Genomic DNA, 13,483 nt, shown 5'->3' with positions numbered 1-13,483 from the left:
GGAGGGTCAAAAGGGCTGGTGACATTACTAATGATCAAAAGTACTGTCATTCAGCCATTGGCACAAATGAGAAACCACTTGTGTGTATACAGAAAAAAAGGGGGAGGGGGGTTAACACATTCATATTAGCTGTGTCAATTCATAACCAGAAAGGGTAACAATCTTTATTTTCAGCCACATGAATTGATTTCTAAATATCAATGAACTCATTAAAAAATAGCTGCCATTAAAAAAAATAAGTCTCCTTATCCTGATGTGTTAGATTTCTGAATTGAATCTATTGCCCTCTATACCAGTCATCATGAACAATTAAAAAAATCATTTTGCTCCATTTCCTCTCCATTCATATAAAATCACTTAAACAGGGCAAAGTACAATGATTGCGTCAAAACCTCAGCCAATCAAATTTCTGTTTTCTGTAGTCGGGTAAGTAAAAGGATGAATTGTCATTGGTTTTACGGTCTTATGAATAAGTGTATTAAACAAATGCAACAGTTTTCTAATCAAGTTGATCCCCAAGGAGATGAAGCAAATGATGTAAAAGTGGCTGTAGCAAAGAAAGAGATGCTGAGATATAAATATAAATATATATATATATATATATATATATATGTATACATTTTTTAAATGCTTATACATAATGCAGAGGAGTTCAATACAAAATCTTACATAAATCATTCCCCCTATTTGTCGTGATCTTTTTCAATAGTGTCATATAGAAATCTAACAGAGAGGGGGGCAGATGAATCTCGCCGAGGAGGACAGATGCTTGAACTGGATTTGGGAAAACTTGCAGCAGCGATTATCTAATTATATGAGTATGAAAATGGCTGGACTTGTGATGCAGTGAAAATGACAAGGAATGCAGTGATTTTCTGAGAAGCATACAAACAAGGGGAAGACTAGAAGGCACTGATGTGATGGCTTGGTAAGCAGGAATGAGACTGCGGTGCTGATGAGAGAATATAGTGAGCATGAGACATGATGCACCACTGGTGCTGTGAATATAATCAAGCTGGTGCTATGCTGATGGGATGTCACAGGGGATGCGAAAAGTAAACAGTCATCATGTCACAGCCAGGGAGCAAGCCTAGGGGACAGGTCATGGGGGGTTGGTGATGGGGGGGTAACAGGGTGACAAGTGTCAATAATGGAAGAAGAATGCTCAGGCAGTACAATGCGGAGGCAAACGTTGGGTATATAATAGCGATGAGTTAAAATGACATTAAATACCCTTTAGAATTAAGATCTTGTGAGATTAATTCAATGTTGGTATAGGGTGATGGAGCAATATGGGTCAGTTTGCAGCCAGTGCTTAGCAGCTGTTGCAGTTTAATGGTCAGCCACTTACAGGTGGCAGAATGCATACAGCAACCGGACAGACAACACATAAAGTCACGATGAACATATCTATGGCATGGGGGGTCCTTTGTGATACATTGGGGCCATTGGTCAAGTGATGGCAGCATGCAGATCTTATAATGGCATGACTTTTCTATCTGCTCCCACCATGGTGCCAGGGGTGCCCTAGAGCTTGAAAGCTACCGGGGGTCCTAAGATGATCCAGGGGTCAGAGGTCCACAATGCAGTGCTGTAGGGATAAAATGCAACAGTGTGTGATGGGGGAAAGCGGTGGCGGTGGTATAGAAGGTACCCAAGCACCTGGCTGATGGTTTGCTTATTTTTAAGGGACGCATCAGTGAATTGAGGAAACGCTTGGCCCCTGGCTGTTTAGGAAATCGGCTTTAAAGTAATCCCAGCATAGGGTGCCCTGCTCCCCCCTAGTCTGGTCACTACCGCCCCCCACTTCAGAAGCAGCACTGCGGAGAATTAGCTCCCCCCCTCTCTACCCCACCTCCCTGTTGTCAGATTCCTCCACTTACCTTGGCTGGTGCCCCCCTCTCCTTCCTCGCACTCTGTCAGGTTATTCAGCATCCTCTGTGCCGGTGCAGCTCCCTCTGCCAACCGCTCTCGGGCTCCTTTTCTCCCTTTTCCAGGGACAGATGCCTAATACTGCAGAGATGCTCAGTGTGCGAGAGAGGGAGGCAGAGAGAAAGATAGAGAGAGAGAGAAGAGGAAGAGAGAGAGAAACAGAGAGAGGAGGAGGTGGAGGCTGCAGTGCAGAGATCTTTCAGCGCGCACACTCACATCCCCATGTACAGAGGGAGGGAGAGCAATGGAGAGCGAAGGAGGAGGGGGCATACAGACAGAAAGATGGGGGAGAAATATAGACAGCGAAAGGGGATAAGGAGGGCGCAATGAAATAAAAGCTGGAGGAACATGTTCAGGATGGAGAGAGGGATGAGGAAGGAGGCATTCAGATAAGGGAGACACAAGCCTACGACATGTGGGAATTCCCTGTCTGCATGATTGCCTCTGTCTATGCTGAATGGGATGCAGAGGAGACAGAAAAAAAGAATTAAACCCTCATCACATAGAAGATGTGCGAGATGTAGGGATGCTGGTCTTCCCTACTTTTGGTACCCAGTGCTCCCTCCCTTCAAACAAAGCTGTCACTTGCAGATACCCCTTTCTATTTTTGCTGTCTCTTGGATTAGACTCAAGTCATTAAACAGTATTAGTTTAGCTCTCATCTATTCTGCTAACTCCTTCATTAGCTGGGTGGCTATCCACAGCCTTGCAGATATCAGTTAATCATGTCCACAAGGCGCTCCACATTTATCTTTATTTTGGCAGCAGACATGGCCAGGGTACGTCAGACAATCGGCGGTTAGTTGCCCCCAACCGGCGTCCCGCCGAGACCTGTTTAGGGCAGCGTTTTTATTATTTCATCCAACGCGTTTCAGAGGCGCGCTTATGGATGATTCTTGGAAAATTTTAGCCAATGGATGGGAACAGCAATGGCAGGAATGTTTGCATTTGCAACAAGTCAGGGAACCCAAGAGCTTCTTGTGACCCCCCAAATCAACTTAGTTGCACTTTTTTTATATGTAGGAACATGATCTATCTATGCCCAAAGATTATTATGTCATGCTGCACTGCACTAATATTATCCAATGCCATGCAAACCTCATGCACCCCAGGGGTGAACTCTGTTGGGTTGAAAGTCAATGGAGGTGCTCAGATTATGTTGGACACTCACAAATAGATGTGTCAATGCCCAAATTATGTTGGATGTTAGACGGTTAGCACCCCAAGCAGATATCTGGTTGGTTAGTGAGGTGTTTTTGTTATTTGACACGTTTTACGGTCATTCTTATGAATGATTCCTGGCAATTTTTAGCCCATGCGTGGAAGCAGTAATGGCGGGATTGATTGGTTGGGTTGGCAACAGGTCAGGGAACCCAGGAGGTCGTGTGACCGCTGAATCTATTTTGGTTGTATGTTTTCATATGTAGGAACATGATCTATGTATGCCCGAGGATTAGTATGTCACGCAACACTGCATGGTTGCATGTTTCCATATGTCATGAAAAACTCATGCACCCCACGGGTCACTTCTGTTGGGCTGAAGGCTGATGGGCCTGCCCAGGGTATGATAGACATTCATCAATGGATGGGCCAATGCCCAGGGTACGTTGGATGCTTTATGGCCAGCACACCTACCAGACGTCTGACTAATGTTTTTTTTTCATGTTTCACGGATGTGCTTATGGATGTTTCAAAGTAAATTATAGCCCATGGGTGGGAGCAGTGATGGAGGGATTGATGTTGTGTTGGCAATTAGTAAGGGAGCCCAAGCTCTTCGTGTGACCCCTGCATCAATTTTGGTTGCATGTTTCATATGAAGGTCTTCGGGGCAGGGTCCTCTCCTCCTGTATCACTGTCTGTATTAGTCTGTCATTTGCAACCCCTATTTAATGTACAGAGCTGCGTAATATGTTGGCGCTATATAAATCCTGTTTATTTATAATAATAATAATAATAGGTTCATGATCTGTGTATGCCCAATGATTAGTATGTCATGCAGCACTGTATGGTTGAATGTTTCCATATGTCATGAAAAACTCATGCACCCCAGGGGAGACTTCTGTTGGGTTGGAGACCAATAGACCTGCCCTGGATGCTTCGCAATGGATGTGCCAATGTCTCTGCATCAGCCACCACCATACCAGACATCACACCAAGACCCAGCCAGTTATTCTATCCAACACGTTTTAGGGGTGTGCTTATGGATGATTTGTGGCAAATTATAACCCATGGGTAGGAGCAGTCATGGTGGGATTGTGTTTGCAACAGGTCAGGGAACCCAAACTCAAGTTTGGTTACACATTTGATGATTAGTATTCCATGCAGCACTATACTATTATTATGCAAGGGCATGGAAACCTCATGCACCCCAGAGGTGACCCTTTGTTGGGTTGGGTATCAATGGACATATGGGTATGATTTTGGGTTTAAGCAAAGATTCAAGTGTCCAGGGAAAAGGTGGTGGAGACCATGGTGGCAATTAAACTCAAGATATATGCAAACCCTAACTCGGCCTTTCCTTACCTTTTTACCCCTAAAAACAGGTCTCAGAGAACCCCACTAAAACCAATTTATTGGGAAGAATGCCTCTTGGTGGACGATGGCAAGAACACCCCACCTTATAGTGGTGCCTGGAACACCACCGTTATGGACAACTAAAAACATCATTAGAGTCATGAGCTGGCACTAGCAAGTGATGGCACCAGATCTTTGCAGGCATCATTGAATGGTAGGTCAACCAGCCTCAGTTCATTTGACCCCTAGCAACCTTTGGAGGAACCCCGGGGTTCTGGAGAACCCAGCTTAAAAACAGCTGACCTAAATGATATTGCTAAAGGCTTTAACACAATCTGAAGATGTTTTCACATCTCATTACACAGATGAAATTAGAAGTCACTTTTATCCTAAAATAACAATCATTATCGTGGTGTATTAGTTGTTAGTTGAGCCTTGTGCATCATAGAACATGCCATTGATTAAAGTCTGTTTGATCTTTATCTTGTGTTGTATTTCATTTCTTTTTATCTCCCGCAACCTTTTTGCAGCCACTTCCCATGCACTCCAGTAAGGGCCACATGACATAACTAGATTTCTAGATGGTGACAACAAACAATTTGTGTCAACGGCAACTTGTAGTCCCTATCGGACTGAAAGGGTGGCAATGAAGATGCATCACAAGGGTAATAAAAGCTGTTTTTTGTCACAGAAAACAATAATGGGGACATGATCAGGATGGGGGTACATTTGGGTAATGCCTGGACATTTGATTTAAGTACATTTAAAGGGTATATAAACCCAAAATCCATTTTCAGGATGTGCTATCTTAAGCTTTTTTTGGACATCTGTTAGCAGCTGTGTTGTCAGCCCACCTTGAAAATCAGATTGCTGTAATATGAGAATACTTTAGTTCCTACCTTGATGTCTATTTTGTACTGGCCTATTTCCATGACGGACAGACTTAGGCTGCATATAAAAGTCAACTTTTTGTCACTAGAGTCCTGGCATCAGGACAAAAGATGCTGTACACACAGCGCTGTTTGGTTCTTCAGAGAGGGAAAGAAGGAGGATGCAGCAGAAGGCACCCCGCTGCATCCCCCCCCCCCCTTATTGGAAATCATTTATTTATCATTTATCATTGGAAAACGCTCTTCATTTATTGGTCGACCACTCCCGATTGCTAAACGACATTAAAGAACTGCTGCAAACATGTCCAAGGCGATCACAAATGTTCATCTTGGAAGACAGCTATCTGGCATGTACAAGCCAATAACAAGGGGGAGATTGTAGGAAGCAGGCCGGCCACCGACATAGCAAGGAAATAATGAACATATCGGAGAGTGACCTCGGTTTGAGGATTTCTAGAGATTCCTAAATATTGATGAAGATATCAGCGGGCACCTCTGGGTGCCTGCACTTCAGTCACTTAATCACTTACCTTGTAAGCTGCCAGTTCTACTTAAAAGCTAACTGGAGTGCCTTGTGGCATTGGATTGCTTTTGTTGCCATGGAAACACAAGGAGGTTAGGTCTATGGAGATTAGGCCTGTAGAATAAACTTACTATACAGTCACAGGATTGCTTTACTGCTCTGGTGGAAGTTGGGTCAGTTCATGCAAAGCACAGGTGTACCTAATCTTTTTGGGCTCACCCATTTTTTAGCATCGTAGAGTAGCGCTACCCTTTTCCTAGCCACCAAAACTACACAATTTGTAAAGTAGAACTATAGTTCCAATATGGAAACATGCCAGCAGGCAGGACTTTTATTGCAGATGGGAAAGCTTGCATGCACAGCTAAGTCTACGATGCTGAAATTCGCTGAGTATCCCACTATCCGAAAGGAATGAATGAACTCTTCTGGCTTGGCCAATCAAGATGGCGGAAGATCTGACCCAGAAGGAGACTAGATTAAGATGGCGGGCCTGCAATGAAGTGAGGATAGGACCACTAAATAGCAGATTGGACAAAATCACTGTCATTCCCTGGGGGGAGGACACAGCGGGGTGCCTCCTGCTGCATCCTCCCTACCTTCCCACTCTATAGAACTAAACAGAGCATTATATACAAAGTTCATTCTCTCTACCACTCCTAGAAACTATCATATCCAGCAACAGAAAGTGTTTTTATTATATTTTAATAATGGGGTCACCAGGTAAGTTTATTTTATTGCAGAGTTGCCTATTAAAGTGATAGTGGCTCAGTGGTTAGCACTCTGGCCTTTGTAGCACTTACTAGGTCCCAGGTTTGAATCTCAGCCAGGACTATCTACATAGGGATAGGGTTTGCAGGTTCTTTCTGCGTTTCCTCCAGGTACTATAGTTTCCTACCACAACTGGCTTCCCCCCAAAATATTGACCTTAGACTGTATTAATGACATATGACCATGGTAGGGACATTAGATTGTGAGCCCCTTTGAGTGACAGCTAGTAACATGACTATGGACTCTGTACAGCACTGCTTTATATGTTGGTGCTATATAAATACCTTGTAATAATAATAATAATATGCCAGTAATAACAAACATATGGTCAGAGGGTCATGGCCGTTAACCATAAAACTAACTGATACTCCAAGTTTTGCAGCATTCCCATTGGCTGGTGGTTATCAGGGACAGTTAATGATGGGCTCATAGTCACTAGGCAAAGTTAGCATAGGTTTTGAGCCTGACATTAGGGTGCACAATTGTCAGTTACCTGTCGTACACCTCCACAACAGCTCAATATTAGTTCATTGAAAATCTAGGTTATTCAAGGTGAAAATAAAGCTTAATTAGAGGAAAGCTAAAGCAGCCATTCTCAACACATACAAGCCTATTTCTAAAAAAGATTCACCAAGATTTTCCCCAAAATGTACATATTGTCACCATTGGATTAAATTAGAAAATGCGTAAATAACTTTTACTCACAATCTATTTTATTTTTTCTTTTAATCTGATGTGAAAATTAGTACATTTTGGTGGGGTGATTCTTGGGTCAAACCATGTATAAATAGGTTCTATTGAAGTGAAATGCGTGCATTAACCAAAATGTGCTTTTTGGATTTTTTTGTCTTTCCATTCCTTACATGATCAGGTTAATACAATCCGCAGTCCCGCACATTCACATCTACACACCCCATTTACAAGGGAACAATAATACTTCTCTGTTCACCCTCCTGAGCTTTAATTGCAGGAGGGAACACAATGTGACACCAACCACCTATGTGGCTTTCTGCGGTAATACCGTTATCAAAGTGATAACTGACAACGACACAACAGGGAACGCTGGTAATTTCTACTACATTGTGCTCCCTCCTGCTGCGATGGGAAAAGTACGGGGCAACGTCTGCACAAAAATTGCAGGAAGACTCGACTTTACCTAGCGACAGCTGCCTTTGCTTGAGTAGATGGGGGATATTGCCTATGACAGCCATACCGGGTCCTTTATAAGCACCAATTGTTCCATTTCTGTTGGGAAAAGGGAATCAAATGTTACCGTAAATCCAAGCCCAATCACTAAAATCTCATATAAGCTTTAATATGTTAATATCATTTCAAAGGTTTTCAATCTTTTTAAATCTGCAGGGTGACCAGAGGTCATTGAGGCTTAGATGCCTGGAAAAAAATGTAGTGGAATCAATATGTGTCAGTTAACTGGACTGCACCTGGGTATTAATGTTTAAAGTGCGATTTTACTACTTTTACATTAATTGTATGGTATTTTACTTATTGTTTAGCGTTTTAGTGTTGTGCCTGCCCTTTCTGCGTTCCTCCATCATCATCGTTGAATCCTGCATCCCTAGGGATATGTGATGTGGGCAACCAAAGAGGATGCAGGATTGATGTATAAGTCAAGGCCCATGAAAACTAAATGTCTGGACACCTGATCTGGCTCTGCACATGCGCACAATTGGGCGCTGTGTCATCAGAAGTATATTGCACGAGTGGCAACTCTGTTCTGAATTCAGAAGCAGTGCAGCATTGTTGCCACCCCATCACAGTAAGTTGCATTAGATGAAATTCACTAGAAGATTAAAAAATATTGTATTATTATATGTATTATTTGGTATCTTAATGACAAAGTAACTAGGGAATTCTACCTGTGTCTAAGCAAAATCTTAAGGAATCTATTTATAATTCAGTGAATCTAACATTCACTGAAACATTCCCTAGTGGAAATACCTCTTGTCTTATATATTTGCCCATTATGGCAGACTGACCACTTAGTTTGCCCTCCATCAGTCCCAGTGACAGGTCAGAGCTTCCCATCTCCATGCCATGTTCTCCGCTGTAATCCAATGTTTTCTTTCTTTGCTCATTAGAGTTGCATTACCCAAGCAGCCATCTCCAAGAATGTACACTGATTGTGCATTTGTCATAGTAAATGTACTGAAAAATACATTTTTAAAAACAAGGTATATTTCTGGAAGAGTAAGCAGTAAAAAGCAAGCTTCTTTAAAAATTACTTTCCAAGAATTTTTTAGATGTTCCGACTGGCATTGAGGTTGTCATCCCTGATAGAAACTGGAAACACACATTGTATTATCAACATTTGTGTTGTTGCTAGTAGGAAGCTGGTCCAATTTTGCCCTTGCAGTTCTGAAATCCCAAGTAGCATCCAGCACCCACTCACCAAATCTGACCTACAAAGCCATTGACTGGGACCAGGCCACTGTGCCACCAGGACTCAGCCTAACTCTGGATACATTTTATTTTACTGTAGTGTACAATGTGAACAATGCATGGTGTTACTTTACTACAAAAGATTTATCCCTCTTCTCCTATCCATTACATAAGTGTTCTGTAGTCCAATGGGGCCCAACATTTGCCCACATACCTGTTTTATGCTTGGTGTATTGAGGTGCAATTTCTCAAGGCATTTAAAAATAGAGCCTGCCAAATGACAACACTTGTGGTTTATGTGTGGTGTAGTTTCTCAATGCATTGTGTATTAGGGCCCAACATAGAATTTCAGTGCAGGGGGCACAGAGTTGTCAGCTCAAACAAGAAGTTAAGAGTACCCAATTGTGGAACACAGATTTGGTATCCAGTTAAGGTTTTCAGCAGATCTACTTTAGGTTTTTGATATTTATTCAGCCCCCTATAAAACTTTGGATGCACACCCCAATAAAATTTTAAATACATTTTTAAATAAAAAATTTCCAATGTTACAGGTCTAAAACTGAAAAGCAAACTCCTACTGGTGTTGTAGCCTTAGTAGCTCTGGAGGTCAGTGTTGACGAGCCGGTTATAGGTGCAGTGAATTCACCCCCACTGGCCGTTGTTGCCTACAGGATCCAGGCCATGGTAGCTATTGATCCATAGAACCCATTCTTTGATGGCTGCTGCAGCCTGTGGGCCCCGCTCCTTGGACCCCCCCTACTAGGCATCACTGTAGCTGTATGGATCAGAGGGATATTTACACCCCTGTAATCATCTATTGGATGAGATAAAAAAAACAAATCACAGCAGGTCCCAAGATAGAAAGCTGGTTCACAACCCATCGCTTTGTTAAGCACCCCATTACGTTTGTGCAGCCAATAAAACATTTAAAGATTGGAGGATAATATGTAATATGTGAAAGTTATTGGTGACACCACTGCAGGTAAAGGTCATATTTACACTGGGAAATATTAGCCTGCATTGTCTGTAGTCTATTCAACAGGTAATATCCAAATATATAAAAAAAAAGCTTTAGTTATAGCTTTAGCCTTTTATCCATTTGAAATGTGAACACTTGCACAGTGGTTGAACTAATTAATGATGTCTCTTGATGTATTATTAATGTGGTACACATGAGTACATCACACGGTGAATATACTGAGGACAGAATTCAATTTGTGAAAATTAAATCATTAATTGCAACATGAATATTCACATTTATTTACATGACCACAGATGGCATTGTTTTTTAGAACTATTGGGATGTTTTAGCATAACTATCTGTATGTGAGGTAAAAAAAGACTTACTGCCTGTATTGGTGACCAATGTACCCAAAGACCTATATATGTCCTATTTTCAGACTGGACATTCATTTTCAACCAAGTGTTATGACAAGCTTTATTTGGGGGTCATTGTCCATTATTCCAGCTTTGGGTGGATCTTCTACCACAGTGTAATGATGTTATCTCGCTACAATCACATTGGGTCATCTCTGCGTTTGATATGTTTCCAGTGGACTGGTGACCCCCAAGTCATTACAAACACACGTAACAGACATTCATGGTATGTTTGTATATGTGCATTATGGTGTACATGCAAATGTATTCATGACTGCATACTGGCACATCAGATGGAAACATACCTTCTCTATATGTGGCTTGTTGCAGTGGATTTTATTGTGAATATTTACCGAATTAATTGTACTTTGGTGAAAACTTCTAAAATGCATGAGTTAATAATCGTTGCCTCAACACATGGGAACATACCTGGTTTATTTGAGGTGCTTTGTTGTGCCATTTCACAATGCATTTTACAATAGGACCCAACATATGGCAACACACCTTGTTTATATGTATTGTTTTGTGGTACCATTTTCCAATGCATTGTACAATAGTGCCCAATAAATGGAATCACACTTGGTTTATGTGCAGTGCATTGTTGTGCCATTTCTCAACACATTGTATTATAGTCCCCAAAGAAATGGCAACAGACCTGGTTTATGTGGTGCCATTTCACAATGCATTGTACAATAGGGCTCAAGATTTGCCAACACACCTGGTTTATGCTTGATGTGTTGCATTTCTCAACACATTTTAAAATAGAGTCAGCCAGATGGCAATGCTTGTGGTTTATGTGTGGTGCAGTTTCTCAATGCATTGTGTAATAGGGCCCAACATAGGGAAATACACCTGGTTTACATTATATGGTGCAAATTCTCAACAAATTGCCCAATAGGGCCCAATGTATGGCAACACACCTGGTTTATGAGGGACACAATGCTGTTCCTTTTCACAGTGCAGTTTACAATACTGCCCAATGTATGGAAACACACCTGGTTTTTGTGCAAAGCATTGTGGTGTCATTTCTCAACAAACTGTATAATGGTGCTCAATGGATGGCAACAAACCTAGTTTGTGTGGGGACATTTCACAATGCATTGTTCAATAGGACATTGTACGTTGGGGCCCAACATTTGCCAACACACCTGGTTTATCTACGTTGTGTTGGGGGGGCTTTTTCTCAATGTATTTTAAAAAAGGGTCTGCCAAATGGCAATGTTTGTGGTTTATGTATGGTGCAGTTTCTCAACACACTGTACAAAAGGGCCCAACATGGGGCAACACACCTCATTTATAAGGGATGTGATGTGGTCCCTTTTGACAATGCATTGTACAATAGGGTCCAATGTATGGAAACACACCTGGTTTCTGTGCAGTTCATTACCATGCCATTTCTCAACACAATGTACAATAGGGCCCAACGGATGGCAACATACCTGATTTAAGTGATGCCATTTCACAATGCATTATACATTGGGGCCCAACATTTGCCATTGTGTGGTGTGTTGCGTTGCCTTTTCTCAATGCATTGCACAATAGGGCCCATCATATGGCAATGCTTCTGGTTATGTGGAGTGCTTTGCAGTGCCATTTCTCAATGTATGGTAACACACTTTGTTTATGTGGGGTGCATTGTGGTGCCATTTCACAACGCATTGTACAATAGAATACAGCATTGCTGAACAGTGCTGTATCTTACATTAGAACTCAGTTCTATTCAGACATAAGCTTTCAAATGCAAAATACTGGCTTTGATCTACCTGTCTTCAATGCAAATGAGTCTCAGTAGGACCTGCTGTGTGCAAAAAAATGTAAACGCGCAAAAGCAACCTCAGAACTGCCATCCGCCCCGCACTAATAAAGTAAATAGGAATTTGCTGACCTGTGTTTGAAGCACACATCAAACACAAGTTAGAAAACTCCCATTTACTTAGAGCTGAAGGGTGCTTTAAAGGCTTCACGAAAGCTCCTTGAAGCATTCTAAAAATAAATCAGCCTCCGTACGAGTTTTAAGGCTCTTCTGCGTGTGTCACCCCAATGCACATACATGTATACATTGGCACTCTTGGCACACACAGAAGTGTTAAGTGGTATTACACTGCTGGCTGCAGTGGTTTCTCTTGTTGACCCCTCTGTTACTACTGTGCCTTGTCGTAATGTATAGGGTAGACAAAGGAACCACAATGTCCAATAGGTGAATACCACCGAGAGTGAGGAAAGTTCAGAACAACTGTCTTTCGGAAAATTGGTCATTCAGCTTTTTCTCTTGCAGGGTACTTTCTGAATTGTTCCATTTGGTAAGTGACAATGTTTCAGTAATCCCAACATTAACTCATCTCCAAGGGAGGTAAGGTTGCACTTTTATAACATTTTAAAAGGAAACTGAACTCAAGAAATAAATATCCCTTATATGATAATAATGTTAAATGTGGCTTGGAAGTATTCTAAAATTATTTTCTGAGCTTAGGTTCTTCTCTGCTTTAAGAAGCTTTGTATCTTTATAAGACTGCATGATGGGATCCATGATATCACTACCTGCTGCTGATATAAGAAGATTTGTAGGGAGATTTGGTGATTTCTTTGCTGTACTGATCACTGCTGGAGGCTCTGACATGAGGAAGAAAAGCCCTGCCTCTACCAAGGAGGCTACTTCAACACTGAGACACGGTGCAGAAAAAGACAATAAAAGGGAGAGATCTGCAGCAAGGAGACCACACGTGGTACCAGTGACTAAAACCTTGTCTTCTGTCTTCTTTTTTTGGAAAACAGCTCTCAGAGTTTAGTTCCTCTTTAAGAGCGTATTTTCAAATGATTACAAATTCCCATGTTGTAATGGCTTTCCTTATATATCAAAATATTTCCCTAGACATTAGCTGCTATAGGCGGCATTAATTTAATGACTTGATTTAATTTTTATCTAATGAGCCTATATATGGTGTATGTTGCAGATGCATATACTGCAATATGTAGGAGATATTAAACTGTCGATGCTGATCACTGCACACATACCTTTATATATTTAAAAAAGAAGAAAAGATTCCAGTATATAGATTGCTTCTGGTATAAATAGATTTAC

The 13,483-nt window shown here is 41.6% G+C and overlaps 1 protein-coding gene and 1 long non-coding RNA gene across 2 annotated transcripts in view; one reads left to right on the top strand and one right to left on the bottom strand.

The window, feature by feature from the left end:
- Positions 1 to 2,347, bottom strand: part of SLC12A5 (solute carrier family 12 member 5) — a 66,686-nt gene extending 64,339 nt beyond the window's left edge. Inside the window, exon 1 of the mRNA XM_072403801.1 lies at positions 1,884 to 2,347. Within this exon, the coding sequence (XP_072259902.1) occupies positions 1,884 to 1,935 (52 nt within the window). The 5' untranslated portion in view covers positions 1,936 to 2,347. The remainder of the gene's footprint in view (positions 1 to 1,883) is intronic.
- Positions 791 to 4,928, top strand: LOC140325784 (uncharacterized). The gene is made up of 2 exons (XR_011919729.1): positions 791 to 928; positions 4,476 to 4,928. It is a non-coding gene; the product is annotated as an uncharacterized lncRNA (long non-coding RNA).
- The last annotated feature ends 8,555 nt before the right edge of the window (positions 4,929 to 13,483 follow it).

Source organism: Pyxicephalus adspersus, chromosome 3 (assembly GCF_032062135.1).
Source record: "Pyxicephalus adspersus chromosome 3, UCB_Pads_2.0, whole genome shotgun sequence".
NCBI classification, from domain to species: Eukaryota; Metazoa; Chordata; class Amphibia; order Anura; family Pyxicephalidae; genus Pyxicephalus; species Pyxicephalus adspersus.
The sequence above is the reverse complement of the archived record's forward strand: the minus strand, read 5'-3'. Positions and strand labels throughout refer to the sequence as shown.